General features: G+C 31.4%; 2 protein-coding genes and 2 non-coding genes across 4 annotated transcripts; 2 read left to right on the forward strand and 2 right to left on the reverse strand.

Annotated features, from left to right (window-relative positions):
* Positions 1-1043: 1043 nt before the first annotated feature.
* On the reverse strand, positions 1044-1115 carry TRNAH-GUG. Its single transcript has one exon. It is a non-coding gene; the product is annotated as a tRNA-His (tRNA).
* A 589-nt stretch (positions 1116-1704) lies between these two features.
* Positions 1705-1776, reverse strand: TRNAH-GUG. The gene has a single exon. It is a non-coding gene; the product is annotated as a tRNA-His (tRNA).
* A 4780-nt stretch (positions 1777-6556) lies between these two features.
* On the forward strand, positions 6557-9731 carry LOC124942125. Its single transcript, XM_047482550.1, has 9 exons — positions 6557-7051; positions 7118-7483; positions 7559-7648; positions 7731-8301; positions 8374-8451; positions 8528-8802; positions 8874-8948; positions 9009-9116; positions 9194-9731. Exons 1-9 carry the CDS (start codon positions 6656-6658, stop codon positions 9536-9538), a joined length of 2304 nt encoding a protein of 767 aa, XP_047338506.1. The 5' UTR covers positions 6557-6655; the 3' UTR covers positions 9539-9731.
* Positions 9732-11810: 2079 nt separating this feature from the next.
* Positions 11811-14169, forward strand: LOC124942468 (probable polygalacturonase). Its single transcript, XM_047482981.1, has 5 exons — positions 11811-12251; positions 12336-12456; positions 13063-13311; positions 13393-13546; positions 13628-14169. Exons 1-5 carry the CDS (start codon positions 11829-11831, stop codon positions 14154-14156), a joined length of 1476 nt encoding a protein of 491 aa, XP_047338937.1. The 5' UTR covers positions 11811-11828; the 3' UTR covers positions 14157-14169.
* Positions 14170-20944: the final 6775 nt, after the last annotated feature.

Raw genomic sequence — 20944 nt, forward strand, 5'->3', positions numbered from 1 at the left:
TAAAAGGGACTTGGGATATGTTTTTTTAGGTTGTTGACCCATCAAACTTTTTTTAGAATGACTTCTTGGTCTCTTAAAGTCGATTCTTACCACTGAACTACTTTGGTGGCAATAAAAAGGAATAATTTGTGGCAGTTGGGATTCAAGCTCAGGTCTCCACGCCACAATAAAATTCTTACCACTAAACTACAACTATTTTGTTATTTTATTTGAGTGAAAAACAGCCATGACATTTTGTTAAAGTAGAGCCAATTCCAATATCTAAATTAATTTAAAGGGACGTGAATATGTTTTTTTAGGTTGTTGACCCATCAAACTTCTTTTAGTTTGATTTCTTACGTGGATTCTTACCACTTAACTATTTTGGTGTGATTAAAAAATGTAATTTGTGGCAGGGATTCGAGCCTATGTCTCCACAACCACAACGTGGAATTCTTACCACTAAACTACAGTCACTTTATTGTTTTATTTCTTTTATTTTAGTGAAAAATGACTATGAGATTTTGCCAAAGTAGAATTCTACCCAACATAAATTAATTGAAAGGTAAATTTAATTACTTTCATAAGTCGATTCCCATATCTGGATTAATTAAAAGGGACATGGGATATGTATTTTGGGGTTGTCGACTAATCAAACTTTTTTATAATGACATTTTGATCTTTTAAGTCGATTATTACTAATAAACTACTTTGATGAGAATAAAAAAGAGTAATTTGTGTCTGCTGTGATTCAATCTCAGTTCTCCACGACTATAACGTGAAATTTAACACTAAAATACCGCCACTTTGTTGTTTTATTTCTTTTATTTGAGTGAAAAACCACTATGAGATTTTGCCAAAATAGAATTATGCCCATCATAAAATAATTGAAAGGTAAATTTAATTACTTTCATGAGCCGATTCTCATATCTTGATTAATTAAAAGGGACGTAGGATATGTTTTTTTTAGGTTGTCGACCCATCAAACTTCTTTTAGAATGACTTATGGTCCTTAAGTCGATTCTTACAAATTAACTATTTTGGTGTGTTTAAAAAATGTAATTTGTGGCTGCTGGGATTCGAGCCCAGGTCTCCACGGCCACAACGTGGAATTCTTACCACTAAACTACAGCCACTTTGTTGTTTTATTTCTTTTATTTGAGTTAAAAAACACTATGAGATTTTGCCAAAGTAGAATTCTACCCAACATAAATTAATTGAAAGGTAAATTTAATTACTTTCATAAACCAATTCCCATATCTGGTTTAATTAAAAGGGACATGGGATATGTAGTTTGGGGTTGTCGACTAATCAAACTTTTTTAGAATGACATTTTAATCTTTTAAGTCGATTATTACCACTAAACTACTTTGATGAGAATAAAAAAGAGTAATTTGTGTCTGCTGGGATTCAATATCAGTTCTCCACGACTATAACGTGGAATTTTTAACACTAAAATATCGCCACTTTGTTGTTTTATTTCTTTTATTTGAGTGAAAAACTACTATGAGATTTTGCCAAAATAGAATTATGCCCATCATAAAATAATTGAAAGGTAAATTTAATTGCTTTCATGAGCCGATTCCCATATCTTTATTAATTAAAAGGGACGTGGGATATGTTTTTTTTTAGGTTGTCGACCCATCAAACTTTTTTAAAATGACTTTTGGTCCTTAAGTCGATTCTTACAACTTAACTATTTTGGTGTGATTAAAAAATGTAATTTGTGGCTGCTGGGATTCGAGCCCAGGTCTCCACGGCCACAACGTGGAATTCTTACCACTAAACTACAGCCACTTTGTTCTTTTATTTCTTTTATTTGAGTGAAAAACTACTATGAGATTTTGTCAAAGTAGAATTCTACCCAACATAAATTAATTGAAAGGTAAATTTAATTACTTTCTTGAGCCGATTCCCATATCTGAATTAATTAAAAGGGACATGGGATATGTATTTTGGGGTTGTCGACCCATCAAACTTTTTTAGAATGACATTTTGATCTCTTGAGTCGATTCTTACCAGTAAATTACTTTGATGAGAATAAAAAAGAGTAATTTGTGTCTGTTAGGATTCGAGCCAGTGTCACGGACTAAAATTAGATCCGTGTGGCACTAAATTAAATCAAAGAGATTCTAAGTTAGTAAACCTTTTAGAAACAAGAATAACTCAAATGCAAGTACACTTAGAGAGAGAAACAAAGTTTGAGAATAAGATTGTATTAAATTGAATGAATACTTGGTGATTTACAAAGGAATACCTTTGAGGTATTTATAGGACTAATTACAACAACTATATTAATGATATTTCTCAACTACCATATTAATTATATAATGATGGATAGGTTGAGTGTGGGCAAAGGGATAGGTTGAGTGTGGTTTTGGTAATAGATAGAGTGTGGACAAGACATCTTGCTTGAGTGTGGTTTTGGTTAAGTCTTGTTTGGTTGTTCCTCCACTATTCTCTCTTCTTAGAATGGGTCATGACTTTGATGAGCCTCTACTTTTCTTGATTGGTCCCTCACACAAATGGGCGTGACATTCTCCCCCACCTAAGTCGTGGTCGCCCTCGGCTCTACCTTGGACCGATGCTCGGTGTGATTTCTATCGGTCAGCTCCAACCGATATGAGACGTTTCCCACGCGTTCCTTTATTTTGATCGGTCCCTCGCATCTGCGCTCAAGCCCCTTAAGCACAGACCGTAGAGACTTCAATTGTTACGGGGATAACTTCCCCCTTCCTCGGTCTCCTTCCTTGAGTGCACGCCCCTTCAAATCTGCCCATCTCTTCATCTTCTTGGTGACTCTCTCCAAAGATGCCCAAGGACGATCTTCTTCCTCTTCCACGGATTTGGCGAGAGTGAAGGCGGACTGATTTGGTAAACGTGACATGTGGCCAAATCTTGTGGAGTTGATGGTTGTTTGGTGCCTCCAGCCTTGAGCCCCTCGAAGACCTTGCACCTTCTCTGGACTTCCTTGGATACTTCCATTTTTCCCTTGTAACTGTCCCATCATCTTACCACGTTTGCGACCACGACTGAATCTCATTGTCGAGAACATGCCCATTCCATCTAATTCTCTCCTTATTGGTATCACCATAGTCTTTACGTGATCCAAAATAATTAAGGAGTCGGAATGAGGCATTATACAAGCACGTACATGATCGAACCATTACATTCCCAGTACTACATTGTAGTCTTCCATTAGGACTAAGGTAAACGAGACTATCTCATACCAGTCTCTGATCCTTGTGTGTACTTTCTTAGCCTCCCCGACCATCGGCTTGGCTATATCAAAGGACTTGACCGTCCCCTCAATGGGTTAATGCAAAGGTCCAACGCCTTGGTCACTCCTTCACGCATGAAGTTATGAGTAGCCCCTATATTCACTAGTGCCTTGATGCGCCTCCCCTGATCAAAGCTTCCACGAACATCGAGCCCCTCATTGTACCCTTGACCGACTCTGCAACATTAGTCTTTATAGCATTGAGTATTCTTAAGGATCCTATTTGAGTCAATTCTTCCTCATCGGAGGACTTAGTTCTTTTAATCGTTGCAACCTTTTCCCCCTTAAACGGCCACATAAACTTTATGTGATTATGAGTATCAGAAATATAACAGACTTTTGGCTTACCCAATTCGTCGGCTTGCCTCCCTAAGTTATTGTGTGGATGCCCCTTCTTGGGTGGGCGGTCTCCCCCACCTTTCTCCTTTATCATGTGAGCGGTCTCCCTCACATTTCTCCTTTTCCCCCACCTTTCTCCTCATCATCTCTGATGAACTTCGGCCTTTCCACGGACACCTTGAGTTCGATCAGCCTCTCCGCAACCGCAATTGTCTTAGAGACATTATGCACCTTGGCTCTTAGCAACTCTAACTGTGCCCAAGTTTTTAGGCTGTTAACAAAAGAGAACAGGGCCTCCTATTCGATGAGGCTAGGTAACTCTAGCATCAACTCTTGGAACTCTATAACATACTCCTATATGAAGTGGGAGTGTGCAAGTTGTCTTAGACGCTTTCGAGCTTCGAAATCGGCGTTTTCGAGGAAGAATTGACGTTTGAACTCGGTCTTGAAATCCACGCATGTTTCCATTCGTAACGTACATCGTTCAATGTCGGATTCACGCATCCTCCACCACAACAACGCCATATCTATCAAGAAAAATGGAGTTGTTTGCAACTTGATACGATCCTCAAATATGTTGGATGCCTTAAAGTACCTCTCCATGTTCCATTGAGCCTTTAAATATAGTTGGTTTGGGAACATCAATTCGATGAGGTTTCGCACCTCGAAGTTCCCCTCCTCCATTCCACCCAATCCTCCCCACCAAGCCTTCGATCCTTCCCATTATTTCCCTTCGAAAGGCATCGATCGTGTCTTGGACTTCTCCACGGATTGCTTCAAGTACCTCTTTCCGGATATCATTAACATTCACTCGAACCATCCCAAGCACTTCGTCTCGAATGCTATGCTTCGAGTTGTTGATAATTCCCATGATTTTGTTCTCTAGCTTTTCACTTTCCTCGTCAAGCACCTTCACTCTATCGGCCACCGTGCTAAACACTTCGAGAGCTTCTTGGTGCTCGCTCATGCCTTCCTCAAAACGGGTCACCCGAGCTTCTATGATAGCATTTCTCTCAACGGACTTGCCCCTCTTAGGCACTTTGTTCACTTGTTTGACGATCGGAATCTTCGTGGCGTTGGCACTTGAATCCATCTCTTGCAACTTGAATGCGGAAGCACAACCTTGCTTTGATACCACTTGTCACGGGCTAAAATTAGATTTGTGTGGCACTAAGTTAGATCGAAGAGATTTTAACTTAATAAGCCTTTTAGAAACAAGAAGAACTCAAATTCAAGAACACTTAGAGAGAGAAACAAATCTTGAGAATAAGATTGTATTAAATTGAATGAATACTTGGTGATTTACAAAGGAATACCTTTGAGGTGTTTATAAGACTAATTACAACAACTATATTAATGATATTTCTCAACTATCATATTAATTATATAATGATTGATAGGTTGAGTGTGGTTTGGTAATAGATAAAGTGTGGATAAGACATCTTACTTGAGTGTGGTTTTGGTTGTTCCTCCACTCTTTTACCTTCTTAGAATGGGCCATGACTTTGATGAGCCTCTACTTCTCTTGATTGAGCCCTCACACAAATGGGCCGTGACATCGGGTCTCTATGACTATAACGTGGAATTATTAACACTAAAATGCCACCACTTTGTTATTTTTTCATTAATATTATGCATCATTATTACATACAAGCCAAGATTATCGTTTTCGTTTCAACTACCAATGTTTGCGCACTCACATATTAACTCTAGTCTCCAATATGAAATGTTAACGATTTAATCGACAGACCAATTATTATTGTTGAAATAATTTTATAATTTTTTGTATATATATATATGGTAAGTTAGACACAAATACCATCTCCGCCTCATTCCCGTTCGGTTTCAGGGAAAAACTGCCCCAAACAGAACAATTCGATTTGATTACCGCGGGACGGTTTCAAATTGTCATCATTGGCTCCCTAGTCTCTTGGATCATCTCTGGAAGTCTGGTGGCCATTGGATGCTCTGGCTTTATCGATTTTTCCTAGTTTTTGCCACACTGAATTACTTAAAATAAAAAGGAAAATTTTTTAGTTCCAATTTTTTTTTAATAGAAATCAAACAAAATATTAAATTTCAATCAAATATATATATATATATATATATATATATATATATATATATATATATATATATATATATATTATATTATATATTTTATTATTATTATTTTATTTATCTTCCTTTATTATTCTAATTTTTCATTTTTAATATTTATTTATTTAGTAACACTTTATTTTATTATATATCTTATTTATTTTATTTATTTATTACATTTATTTAATTTTTTAATGTAAAAAATTAGTGTCTACAGAATTCTAATATTGAATAATATTTTTTAATTTTATTTTTTATATTTTGTTATTGTGTTTAAACAATTTTTAATATAAATAAACATTTAAAAAAATAAACACTTTATCAACCAACCAAAATATAATAATAATAAAAAAAATAAATAAATAAATAAAGACAATATGCCGCCTATATAGCCGTTATATACTATGCCACATCATATAGAGTATATTTATGACTATAATAGCCGTTATACAGCCCAAACGTCTATATTCATTTAATAAAAATAAGAAATAACAAAAAATTTAATTAAAAATAAGTTTTATTTTTTGTTTTATTAGTATAGAACAAAACCCATTACTTTTATTATCTTAAATAATTTTTAATAAAAATTAAACTCATCATTTATAAAAAAAAAAATAATATACTTAATTTAATTACTAGAAATAATTACTTTTAATTTATTTATTAATAATAATTAACAACTTATTAAACAATAATTACAACCATAATCAAATTAGTTCTGAATAATCTTTTTCAAAATTTTCTTAATAAAAACAGAAAATGGTATTTCTGTAAATTATTAATATCCTTGTTTTTGTCAAATAATTCGAATTTAAAACATTGGCCGACCGTCACTTTCTCCAAAGACATGAAATTTATTATTATTGAAAGAACAGAGCATAAACTTACATACTGAAGTTATTCAATCTTTTCTAAAGAATCCCTTTTTTTCATTTCATCTCTCTAAGCTCATCTCTAATGGCCGCCGAGGATTTCTCAATGGCCGTCGCCGACGGCCTCCGTTTATCAAAGCGAATCTACTTCGGAAACGACAGATCTGTAGCACCACCAAAACACATGTCATCAATGGAAAGATCATCTAACTTTTCATTTCTCCCAACATCTCCTATGCTTTACGCGGTCATTTCGGATCCAGCAATGGTTGATAATCCAGACATTCCAAGTTACCAACCTTATGTCTACGGTCGCTGTGACCCACCTGCGCTTATCCCTCTTCAGATGAACGGTATCTCTCTTCAGACATCTTGTTACCTTGATACTGCCGTTATCACCGTTTCTGGTTCTTGGAGAGTCCATTGCGTTATGGGTAGTCGTTATTGTGATTGTAGAGTCGCTATTCCTATGGGTGAACAGGTAATCTCGATTTCTAATTCAATGAATTTACTAAAAAAAACTGGTCTTGATAGTTCTTATTGACAGGGTTCGATTCTAGGTATTGAAATTGATGTGCCAAGGAAATCATATCATTCTGAATTGATAGCTATGGATGAGAAGAAAGATGTGGAGAAAGTTATTAAAGATGAATATGGTGGTTTTTTGAAATCCCATATATTTACTTTTACAATTCCACAGATTGATGGAGGTTCTAATATTTCCATTAAGATTAGTTGGTCTCAGAAATTAGTTTACAGTGAAGGTGAACTCTTTTTATCAGTTCCATTTAGTTTTCCTGAATATGTAACTCCAGCTGGGAAGAAAATCTCTAAAAAAGAGAAGATAGAGTTATATGTTAATTCAGGCCCTGGAATTGAAATCCAATGCAAGACAACAACTCATCCTTTGAAGGTGTTCTTTCTTAATTTCCTTACAAAGATAAATGTTGTTTGTCTGTTTCTTGATTAATCGAATGAATTGTTCCAGGAAAGAAGACAGCCTCCTGGAAAATTGTCATTTATATATGAATCAGATGTTCTTTCATGGTCCAGCAATGATTTCGCATTTTCTTATTCTGTAAGAACAACCTGCTAAATGCTAATGTTTCTTTTTTTGAATAACTCCATAGTTGATTTCCAATTTGTCATCATTTGTATAGATTTCATCTAGTGATATCCATGGTGGTGTGTTTCTTCAATCCCCTTCATTAAATGATCCCGATAAAAGAGAGATGTTCTGTTTTTATCTATATCCTGATAGTAATACTCAGCAGCCAATAACTCGAAAGGTTTTCAGAAAGGAAGTGATTTTTGTTATCGATATAAGTGGGAGTATGCGTGGGAAGCTGATTGTGGACGCTCAATATGCTGTGTGCTCGGCTCTTGAAGAGCTTGGGCCAGAAGACTATTTCAACATCATTGCTTTCAATGGGGAGGTTTCGATTTTTTCGTCCAGAATGGAATTGGCGAATAAGGATGTGATTGCAAGTGCAAATGAATGGATTGATATGAACTTTGTTGCTGGAGAGGGTACAAATATGTTAAAGCCAATGAAGAAGGCTTTAGAAATGTTATCAAATAGTAATAATAATAATTCTTCTATTCCAATTATTTTTCTTGTAACTGATGGTACTGTTGAAGATGAGAGGCAGATTTGTGAAGCTGTTAAAAGTTATGTTATTCCTAATCAAGAATCAATATGTCCTCCTCGAGTCTACACTTTCGGAATTGGTAAGAAAAATCTGTTATATACTTGGAATATCGAGTTTATTTATTAATGATTTTTTGTAAAACGGGTGACAGGTAAATATTGCAATCATTATTTCCTTCGAATGCTCGCGACAATTGGAAGGGGTGATCACGAGGCTGAATATGATGCAGGTGAAATCAAATAAGTTTATAAAATTTTGTGTAGTTTTTAACATTGTACCAAATGATTTATTCCTCGTTTGTACAGACTTGGTTGATGTTAGAATGAAAGCCTTTTTCGCTAGAGTTTTATCTCCAATCGTGGTGAATGTGACAATTGATGGTCTTGATGAACTCGATGAATTGGAGGTATATCCTTGTGGTGGGATTCCAGATCTTTTGAGCGAAAAACCTTTGATTATAGCAGGAAGATATAGAGGAAATTTTCCTCAAGATTTTAAAGCCAAAGGTATATTAGGTGATATGAGCAATTTTGTGTTGGATATGAAAGCTCATCAAGTAAAAGACATTCCAATAGACAAGGTGAAATACAATCTTATATTTACAAGTTTCTTATGTTGTCAGAAAAACATCAATTGTGTTTTTTTCTACAGATTCTCGCAAAGAGGCAGATTGATTTTGTAACAGCTCAAGCTTGGTTAACAGAGAATAAAGAGCTCGAAGAAAAGGTATGTTACAGATTGAATTCATTGGATTAATTCATGGATTAACTCAAATCGCGATAGCAGGTAGCTAAAATTAGCGCATATAGTGGTTATTTATCGGAGTATAGCCGATTAGTCCTGCACAAAATGGAGACAGAACAGAAAACAACTAGTTCAACTGGACGAATAAAGGTATATTTTTACTTACATTCATTCAATTACCATAAACGCGACAAGGAATAGAAAATAAAATTGAGATTGTTATACAGAAGTCAAGTGATTCTTCAAGCAAGGAAGAGATGATGTTATTTATATTATTGTTGAGAAGTCTAGGAGTTGGATTTGGTAACTTGACAGCCACAATGGAAGATAGATTACTTCTAGAAGCAGGCGAGGAGGATGAGGAGAAGCTTCCGGAAGCTGCTGAAATATTCGTGAAGGCGGCGTCAAACTGTTGTGGATCACTTTGCAATATGTGTTGTTGCGTGTGTGGAGTTCAAGCTTGCTCGAACCTAAATGACCAATGTGCAATCGTACTTACTCAGCTTTGTGGTGCCCTGGCCTGTCTCGGTTGTTTTGCATGTTGCGAAGCGTGCTGTGGCGATGACTCTTGATCTTGATCTTGATCTTGATCGACGGTTAAATCTTAATACTATTCCATTCATTCATTCATTCGAGCTTGATTTGTTGTATAAATTTGTATTTTATGTGTTTATGATTCTTCATTGTAATTCTTTTTATGCATATGTAACACATAAACAATATTATACATCATAAAGTTGATTGAGTTGGAATATAATTTAACTATTTTTTATGCTCCTTTGTATCATGAGTAAACTATGAATTCATGACAATTAATTGCATATAAAATTTTGGAAGAACTTAGGTTGTTCATTTAAGGTAAGATATCTCAATAAGTTGGGTGACATAATAGTACTAACTAATAGCAACATCTCATCATTTCCAAGCACTTTATTAGGTGGATTATCTCAATATTGTTGGGGGGTATGAATGATGAAAAGAAAGAATATATGCAAGTAAAGATGATGAGTTATTTCACAATTATTTTTAATTTTTTTATAGAAGGATGAGATTTCGTTTTTTCGGAAGGCGACTAAGCTTCACGAGTTAAACACATCATTCGTGAACATACCCAACCAATTTAAAAAATAAGCAGAATTTGATGTCTTACGGGGAGATGGGAAACCAGACAAGAGGAATAATCGTTATTTCACAATTATTTAATTAACCCTTTATAAAACAAGGCCTAAAAATAAGCATCATTCCTTCTTTTGCTTGTAATAACCGCCTTCTTTTATTTTAAAGTTACTTTTGGCAAAGCTTTTAGGCTTCATTGATTTGAATTATTTTCAAATACTCTTTTATTAATTATATCAATCAAAATCCTATGCTTAATATTAATATGACTGTGATTTATTGGAAAATAAACCTTTTTTAATTTGATTTTTCTAATAACTTAATATTATAAATGGCCTTAAATTAAGAAAAAGTAATAAGTATAAGACTTAGTTTTGAAATTTATCTATCATGATCTTTTATAATGATGTTATTTAAAATCATTTCTTGAACATTTATTTTTATTTAAATTTATTCCTTAAAAATTTAAAACTATTTAAAGTTATAAAACATTATTAATTTGAACAAATTTATCATATACTTAGTATATCTATTTTTTTTTTAAATAAGTTTATATATATTAAAAATGAAAAAAAATCGTTTAAGCATAACGACAAATTATGACATGAAAATAACAAATAAAAAATTATATTTAAAAAATTATCGAGCTCGTAAATCTTCGAGAAAAATGATTAACTTCCCGACAGACTCTACTAGCTTTCCTAAACAAATATCAAAAAGCATCATAATAATAATATTCCGAATGATACGCATCGGATGACTACGATTTCTCTTCAAATCAGATAATCCACCAAAAAATAATTGGGATGTAACCCAAATATGTAGATTTGTCATATTAACTACATCAATCCAAACTTCCGAACAACTATATAAGGACTCGGGCATCACCCAATGAATCCAAGTAATACTTCACAAAAGGCTTCAAATAATAGTCACCACTCACAATGCAAAAGTAAGTGAGTTGCTGATTCAACTTTTTCTTGACACATATGACTAGCCATAATATAATTTTTTTTCATACACATATCATCTGTTAGAATTCCACCATGAATAACGCTTTATCTAAAAAATGAGATTTTGGATGGAATCTTTGTCTCCTAAAATTTTTTCCAATAAAAATTATATAGAATTATCTTAGCGAACAACTTGACAGTGTTCCACGTGAAAACTAATATCCATTTTTTTTATAAGTTCTATTCTAGAAAAATTATTATGTCCTTCTTCAAATCACTTATCTTCATTCTCAAACGACGATGTAACTGTATGAAACGTATGTTAATTTAATCGAGATTTGTTTCTTCTCTTTTTAGAGTTAGCATAACACTCCACAACCGTCACAACCGTCCGCTTTCAATAAGAATCGGACACGTGACCTTTTAGTCCTTTAAGCCGACTATTTTCAATATGTCGCTCTTATATTAATCGAGAAAATTAATTTTGAATTAGAGGTTACAGTAGATGGTAGTCTCCTCCATCTTTGTTCCTATGCATCAGCCTCGATTAAATATGTTTCCACTCTTATAACGCAAACGAATATTGAAATATGACGAAACCGTAATATGTCTTGAATTGGTTGGCATGCAAAATCTTGTTGCAAATTAATCACTTCAATCCAGCCTTAATACCTACGTTTGAACCCATATCTCACCATCATTACCAAACCCACATCAAGATTTCTTCCCCTAGTTCTTACTCCATTTACCACCATTCCAATCATCTCATCAACCATCTTCCAAATCCTTCCCCATGGTTGATATCATCCCACCATCTCGCCGGCACCGTCTACATGACATCATATTATCCCTACCCAATTTCATTTCCACCCACAAAATCCTCATCTCCATCCTTTGGATCATCGGATTCACCTCCATCTTCATCTGGCAACAAAACAACGCACATGGGTTTCTCAATTTCCGGCCGGCGAATCAAAGGGAGATACCAAATCTCCGACCAGTAGTCTTCAACTTGACAGACTTCGGCGGGATTGGCGATGGTGTAAAGGTAAATACAGAGGCTTTTGAGATGGCGGTTCATGCTATTTCAAAGTTGGTTAAAAATGGCGGCGGACAGCTTAATGTTATGGCTGGAGTTTGGGTGACGGCGCCGTTTAATATGACTAGTCATATGACTTTGTTCTTAGCTGAAGGTGCTGTGATTCTTGGAATTGATGTGAGTTTTTTGTGGTTAAAATATGGATGAGAATGGTTTGTTCTTATTGTTATTAATATGGGTGTTTATTTAAATGATGAATAGGATGAGAAACAATGGCCTTTGATGCCTCCTTTGCCTTCTTATGGAATGGGGAGAGATCATTCTGGTCCTAGGTTTGGAAGTTTGATTCATGGTCAGAATCTCAAAGATGTAGTCATTACAGGTAGAAGATGAAGTATTCCCATAGTTTTTTCTGTTTTTTTTAACAGAACATTCATATTGCCTATGATAAAAATAGAATTTGAAACCAAATAATTTTGAGGTTAATTTGGAGACAAATTAGTATCCATGAATTAGAGTTGGAATTTGTTTGAAAAAAAGATAGGGTGAGTTTAAGAAAATAACCGAAAATTTATAGATAAAACAAGTAGATAAAAAAAATAAGTTTGGTCAATTTTTTAGTTAGAAAAATAAATAATGAATTAAATTTAAAAAAATTAAAAAATTAACTCTTTGGGATCGGAGTATGTTTTAGTAAATTTAAATTAGAACGATTTTAGTGAGAATTAAAAGTGACAGTACATCGGATCGGATTTGATCACTAGGTTGGTTATCCTTATCATGACTATAAATGTTTTTTTTATTTACAATCTTGTCCATAAGAAAGTATTAAATGATGTGTCTCGATCACATACTTGTTATAATGTTTATATTTACAGATAGATGTTTTAATTAAGTTTCGGTTTTATTATATAAGAATAGATATATTGTGTGGCTACATGTTGGATTAATCTAACATAATTTTGATGTTTTGGGTATGAAAAAACAGGGTATAACGGTAGTATTAATGGAAATGGACAAACATGGTGGAAGAAGTATCGTCGGAGAGCTCTAAACAACACGAGAGGGTCTCTCGTGCAATTTATGTGGTCTAGCGGTATTATCATATCTAATATTACTTTACGCGACTCTCCATTTTGGACGCTTCATCCTTATGATTGTATAAACGTAACGATTAAAAATGTCACAATCTTGGCTCCTATCTTCGAAGCTCCAAACATTAATGGAATAGATCCAGGTACGTAATTCTATAGACATAATATTTCATAGCTCCTTACTTCAATTCTACTAGAATGTTTTGTTTTTAATGTATAAACAGATTCATGTGAAGATGTCGTTATTGAGGATTGTTACATTAGTGTTGGAGATGACGGTATCGCTATAAAAAGTGGATGGGATCGGTTTGGCATCGCGTATGGACGTCCTTCCAAGAATATTCTCATAAGAAACCTTGTGGTGAGTTCTATGAGGAGGTGCGGGCGAAGAATAAATTATATTATTGAAAATATTTAAACATATTAACTTTAACGGTTGATTTTTGTTTTTTTAAATAGTGCGGGTGTGTCAATAGGAAGTGAAATGTCGGGAGGAGTCTCAAACGTAACAATCGAAAACGTACTAGTTTGGAGCTCAAGACGAGGAGTTCGGATAAAAACAACCCCCGGTAGAGGGGGTTACATTCGAAAAATAGTTTATAGAAATCTTACATTCGAGAATGTTCGTGTGGGAATTCATATAAAGGCGGAGTATAACGAGCACCCGGAGGAAAATTATGACCGGAAGGCATTCCCAATTATCGAGGACATTACTTATACGTCGGTCCATGGGAAAGGAGTTCGAGTTCCCATTCGGATCCATGGGGCGGAGAATATCCCAATCAAGAACGTGACTTTTCGCGATATTTCGATTGAGTCAACTCCCCACAAGAGGAATCATACATTTCAATGTGGATATGTTAGAGGAAAAGTTATAGGAATTGTGTTTCCACGGCCTTGCGAGAACCTTGATTTGTATGACGAGCAAAATCGGCTCGTTAAGATCTCTGAATCCGAGGATGTAACCGATATAGATTATGATTTGTGAATTAATAAAACCATCTTTTCTAAATATTTTATGATCATAATATGACCTAAAGGATTGAGTTTCCTATTCCAATCCAAATTTCATATTAATATAAAACACTATGCAAGATAAAACTTTTATAGATATATATCAATCATTATTTTTTGTTTTTTTTTTATCATCAATAATGAAACTTAGAAGAAAAATGAAAAAAATCTTATCCATTTGAATAATTAATATATAAAATCAATTATTCATGTATAAAGAAACAAAATACTAACTTAGATGTACATATCAAGAGTTTACCATCTGACAAGTATATATAATAAGAGTTTTTCATCTGACAAGTTGTTATCAGAATTATAAGGCTAAAATTTGAGAAAAGAAAAATTGGTTGAATCTTTAATTACAATATTAATAGAGCTGGATGTTGACTATTCATTGTATTACATAATACATTAGTAAAAATATAATTAATAAAACTTTTTCTCCATTAAAATAAAATAAAAAGTAAAAATTATTTTCTAGATTTGGTATGCAAAGTATGATGGAACTAACACATTTTATCAAACATTTTTTTTATTGTGACGTTAATTTTTTAAAATTATGACTTTTTATCAAATATATTTTTATTATTAGTCATATTATTTTTAATTAAAAAAAATAGTTAGACTTTCCATTATTATTATTTAATTATGTAGAATCTTGTCACTTGAACTGTTTTAACGAGTAAAAGAACTTAATATATTAATTTAGTTCTTAAATTTTATTTTATTTTTAATTTATGAAGTTTAATACGGCCCTATTTTAATATAGATCGAATTTATAACTTTTAATCTCTTAGACACTACTTTTATCCTTAAGTGAATTAATTTAATTTTAAAATGTAATTACATACAAACAAATAAAACTTTTTTCACTTAGTTTGGATCTAGGTTATTTAAATAATCGGATTATTTTAGAAAAATTAATGATGGATGATAATTTTGAGAATGTGGAGATTTTTTTTAATAAAAAATATTTAAAAGATAAAATAAAATAAAATTTTAAAATAGAGATTATTTTTGTATTTTGGTTAATAAATTGAGTTATGTGATAAACGAGAAAATAAGTGAAATAATATTCTTTTAATTTTGGTTATTCAAATAATCGAAGCCTGTTTTAATCGAAACTAAATAGAAACAAATAATAAATCTTAAATTATAAGACAATAAACTCAACTTTTCTTTAAAGACTCAATAATGTATGCACTTATTCCTTAAGAAAAGAAATATATTTGAAATCTGCAACAACAGGAATGTATATATATATATTTTTTTTAATTAAGAATAATTATTATGACACCCCACCATCATAGTCTCATGCTTGCATTCAAAGCGTTTTCAGTTGAAATCGAACACGTGATATTTTGGTCTTTAAGACAACTCTTTCAACTGGACACATGGGTGTTATTCTGTCAAATTTAAAAATTAAAAATGTCAATCTCGTTAACCAAATTATGAACCAATTTTATTTTATTTTATTTTTTTAATTTTATAAAGTTAACACAACCTTACGAGTTACGAAGTCATTCCTGTTTCAACTTAAGTCGTTTCTAATAAAAATCAAATAAACCAAAACTATTATGACAAAAATAATCCAACGAAATTTCATTTTTCTTGTAGTGATTCACTTGAAATAATACATAAAACTTGACATGTGAAGTCATTCCACCAACCTTCACGTAACTCTAATATAATCTCATCTAAGTCAAATTTACTGAAAATATTAGTTTGATTAGAAATAATTAGCCGAATAAGCTGGAATCAAAGCCGAAATGTTGGATTGAAAACTGAATAAAATAATCCCTAAATTGTTTCTTGAGCCAACAACTCTATAGCTATAATTAAAATTTCATCTATTACTTTAAATTTCAATCAATTAACTTCTAAGTGTTAGTGTGGTATAAATAACCAAATTCATATTATCGAACCCATATGATTTATTTCTTAAAAATAATTGGAGTGACTCCGAGTCTTCATCCTCTGTCATCGCACCACAACACAAAACTCGTTTTTGATAGCAAAGAGATTTTAAACCGGTGATTTTATAGCTATATATCCTTGTCGTTGGAATATCCTAAATTTGTCAATTTTTGGAGGAGAAATACCCAAGGAAGTTCATTTGTTTGGACTCCGAAACTTTGTATATACACATTGGAATAAACAATTTTATCATCTTTTACCAACTTTAATAAAACAATCATGAGTTTATATTATTATATTTTGTATGATATGTTAACTTTTTTTACAAACAAACAAACTTACTTTAGATGAGCACTAATTGAAAACTATAACACACAGGCAAAAAAAAAAACAATTTAACAAAAGTTATCACCAACTATCTACTCATTTAAACTATTATGTTAAAAGAAAAACAAATCATGTTATTAATATTCTCAATAAAACCATCTTCAGTTGACTAAAATTATTTTAAGTTAATTTTTAAATTCAAACAAAACCAAAAATAATTAGCCCAAAGAATGAATATGACCCTATGTTAGAAATTTTGGAAATGACTATGAAGGCTCCTATGTATTAATTAATTAATTCACTAAGGCTTAATGGTCAAATATTATATGTGTCTCTTCTACATATTATATATTCAATAAAAAATTTAAGACATGTGTGATTTGACATTGATTGGGACAATAATTAATGAGAAAGATAATGGGATACTTATTTAATTCAAAATTCATGATGAGAGCTTAAATAATATATATTTAGAATATCTACCAGTAATTTCATTTTAATTAAGGCTAAATTGAAAATAGTTGTGTTGTTTGGATTTGAATCGGCTCGAAAAACTGAAAAAAATAATTTTTAAATTTGAATCTCTATAAAATAAAATAAAATAAAATAAAATAAAATTAATATAATAGGATTATCAATGATTATGGTTTAAGTATAACGAGAAAATAATAAATACGATAATTCACACCCAAAATACAACAATATTATTTGAGGGTAATAATAAAAATATAAACAAACATTATTAATCAATGAACAAATATAACATAAAATCTAATATTAACGAGTTTAAAATTTTTTAAAAATATCAATGAATAATTCATCAACCGCCTCCACTAGTTTTCCAGAAGAGATCTTCCCTATCGGCATAATAATAGCGTTATGTAATAAATGAATTGGTCGGCCGCAATCACTAAACGTACTACTGTTCATTTCGAGCCATATAGACCAAGAAAATAATCAAGATGTGGCTTTATCGACTCAATCCAACCAAGTTCACGTTTCAATCCAAACATCCCAACAACCGACGATTGATTTATACATCAACTACTCAATGTAAATCATGTTCCAAAGTAGGCTCTGAATCGCAGTCATTTCTTTGCAATGCAAAAACAAGTAAGGTGTCTTTTTTACCTCTTCGCAATACATTTTGCAATTACTAACCATAATACACCATTTTTCATACATATATCATTGGTCAAGATCCCTTCATACCTGACACTCCATCCAAAAAACAATATTTTTGAAGAAAATTTAAAATCCCACAACTTCTCACATAGGAAGTTATATGAGATAATCTTCGCAAATAGTGTGTAACAATGACCAACTTTAAAAGAATTAATATCTTGCAAACGTAAGATATCACACAAAGAAGGAATCCACTTCGCGACCCACTAAGTGCAACATCCTTTCATTTCATGTAAGGTTACCTCTCTATCATTAAGTATTTTCATGTATCTAAATCTAATCGCGAAACTATTTGAACGTTGATCGAACATGTCATTGACCGAAGCATTTCTACAGATCACGGTCGAAGTGAGAGCTGAGAATGACAATGCAAGACTTCTAACACTACACCAAATATCGTTTCAAAAGTTAATCGATGAGGCGTCGCCTACCGAGAATATGCACTACCCATGAAAAGACTTCCACGTAGTAGAGATGTCTCTCAAAACGTTACAACTAGTTGGTCATGAGCTAACTTTGAAGAACCATCTAGACTAACCATTTTCATATTAGCCCATAAAAAGATAGGCTTCGAAAAGAATCTATTGCATCATTTTGACAAGAGAACTTTGTTAAATGAATCAAAATCCCTAATTCACATGCCCCTTGATTCTTGACTCTCTTCACTTTAGCCCGACTCACCAAATGATCAAAGTAGGAATTCGAAGAAATTTATACATAATTTTTGTCTTCTTCATGACCACACTTTTGAGAATAAGAAACAAGGATAACATAAAAATGGGCATAGGTCAAATACTTTTGATGAGGACCAAACGACACCTCCATTTTAGAAAAAATTATGTCCAAAAAAGGTTTAGAGCGGGTTTTAACACCGAGAGACATATCAAGATAAGTAGACGAAAATATTATAATTACGAAATCTAAAATACTTGCCAAATATATTTTTCTTCTGTTAAAAACAGAATTCGAAAAGAAAATATTAGAGTTATCAATATTTGAGGTAAAGAGAGAATCCATTATAATTATATATATATATATATATAACTAAATAAATAAAGTGACTAAATGAAATAAAAATAGGTGGGCATGATGGATCTTAATTCCTCATTTGTTACCACAATTGGGGGCATGATGCGCCTTCGAAGAATAAAGTGTGATATTCTCGTATGTGATGAACTTCTTTTCTTTTACTTGAAGTCAAATTTGGAATACCTTATTCATTAAAAGGTTATATTTCAAAAAATATATATATATATATTTGGGGAGAATATAATATAACATAATGTACATAGTTTATCTTAAAAATCATTAATTTTTTTTTATTTTATTTTTTTTCTATACTTAACCTAGTACTCTCCTATCAAAAAAAATATATTTTTTATAAATAAGAAGTTACATATAAAATCTTAATTTACAAAAATTAATATCTAAAATATTAAATAAACTAAATAAGTTAGACGTTAAATAATGTCAATTTAAAAAAAATTAAATTATAATAAAAATGATTCACTAATTATATAAAAATTTTTTAATAACTCAAAGACAAACTCTATGATTTTAATAAAAATGAGTAACGAAGGGAAGTAAACCAAAAAACCAATGTCGGAAAAATTTCTATTCCATTTCTGAACGGCAATAAAATTTAACTTTGCTTGATAATAGGTAAAGAACGCCAAAAAAAAACCCTTGTGTCATATATACTACAATTTCGGTCAAAATTGCAAGAAATTTGTAGAATTATTAAAATATACATTTAAAAGTGTCTTGAGATAAAAGATAAATTTTAAAAACTCTTTATGAGAAAAAAAAATTTAGAACCAACAACATTATCTTATTTGTTGTAAACAAGAAGATGAATACAGACTTAAAAGATGGTTATCAACACGATATGAGGGTTTGAATCGCATACGACCCATCAAAATTAAAATACTATTCAATTATAAAAATCAAAAATTATAAATATACAATGTTTGTAGGGTACATGATCCAAATAACTTTTCTTCGACTTCTAATATTGAAAACTTATTTACATATATTATACATTATATTTACATTTCAATTGATATTATAACTAGTTAAAGGTATTAATTATATTATTATTTTTTGAAGTCATAAACTATTTTCTAATTTAATTTTATAGAAAATTTCATTTTCTTCTATATAATTTATTTATATTATTGAGATTTGAAAACTTTTTTAAACCACGTATCTTTTAATGTATTGAATGTGAATTTCCCAATTTTGATAACTTCTAGATCGATAAAATAAAATAAAAAGTTCACTTTTTTAATAATCCAATACATTCAAAACAGTTTACTTGTTGGATCAAGATCTTAAATTTAAGAGTTATTTAATTACAGACTTTACATTAAAATAATATATTATTTTTATTTATATAATAAATAAATAAATGATCATATCTATGGATCTAAATATTTAGCAGAGGGTTGTGACTGATTTGATTTTAGTGTGAGTACAAATGAGTACAAAGAGTGGATATGAAAAATATTTGAATATAAAAGAGACCGGTTTGACTCATAATTTTATTTTCATTAATATATACATAATAATTATACATGGATTTTTTTCAAATATATATTATATATATTTTTATCCTTATATATTAATTTTTATATTTTTATTTTAGTTAATAATTATTTTTAATTCTTTTCATATTTATTAGATTAATTATTATTATATTTTTTAATCTTATATTATTTTATTTTGATAAATAAATATATGTACCTAATAATTATATTTATACTAATTATTTTATAATCGATGTAATCATGTATTAGATATATATAACAACTTATTTAAAATAAATACTAAAAAACTTACGTATTAAAAAAGTAGTCTAGTAATAAAGTGTTCATAATACATATTATGAGGAAATTTGAATTGAGACGAATCTTTGAAAAATAAGGATGGTGATATAAGACTAAAATGACAATGTTCAATCATATATATATATATAAAAGGAAAATGAAGGAGAATGTATGGTGGTATAAGACTAAGCAAATTAAAAAGAGTTTTCTCTGAGATATTGGTTGGACGAAATGAAATAGTAAAAGGTCGGTTAAAGATCATATAACTAAAATACCCCTAGAGAGGGATAAAACTAAGCGGGTCGAAAAATATTTTATATGAGATGTTGATTGATCGAAAAAAATGGTAAGAGATTGTTAAGGAGGAAATGGTTGGTTGAATCAAGAGCAGGGGCGGAGCCACATATGGACTAGGGTGTGCTCTAGCCCCACCTAAATTAAAAACTTAAAATTAAATACTTTATATAAATGTTTTACATGTAACTCATAACCTAGTTGGCGATGT

This window comes from Impatiens glandulifera, chromosome 6 (genome assembly GCF_907164915.1).
Source record: "Impatiens glandulifera chromosome 6, dImpGla2.1, whole genome shotgun sequence".
Lineage (NCBI taxonomy): Eukaryota > Viridiplantae > Streptophyta > Magnoliopsida > Ericales > Balsaminaceae > Impatiens > Impatiens glandulifera.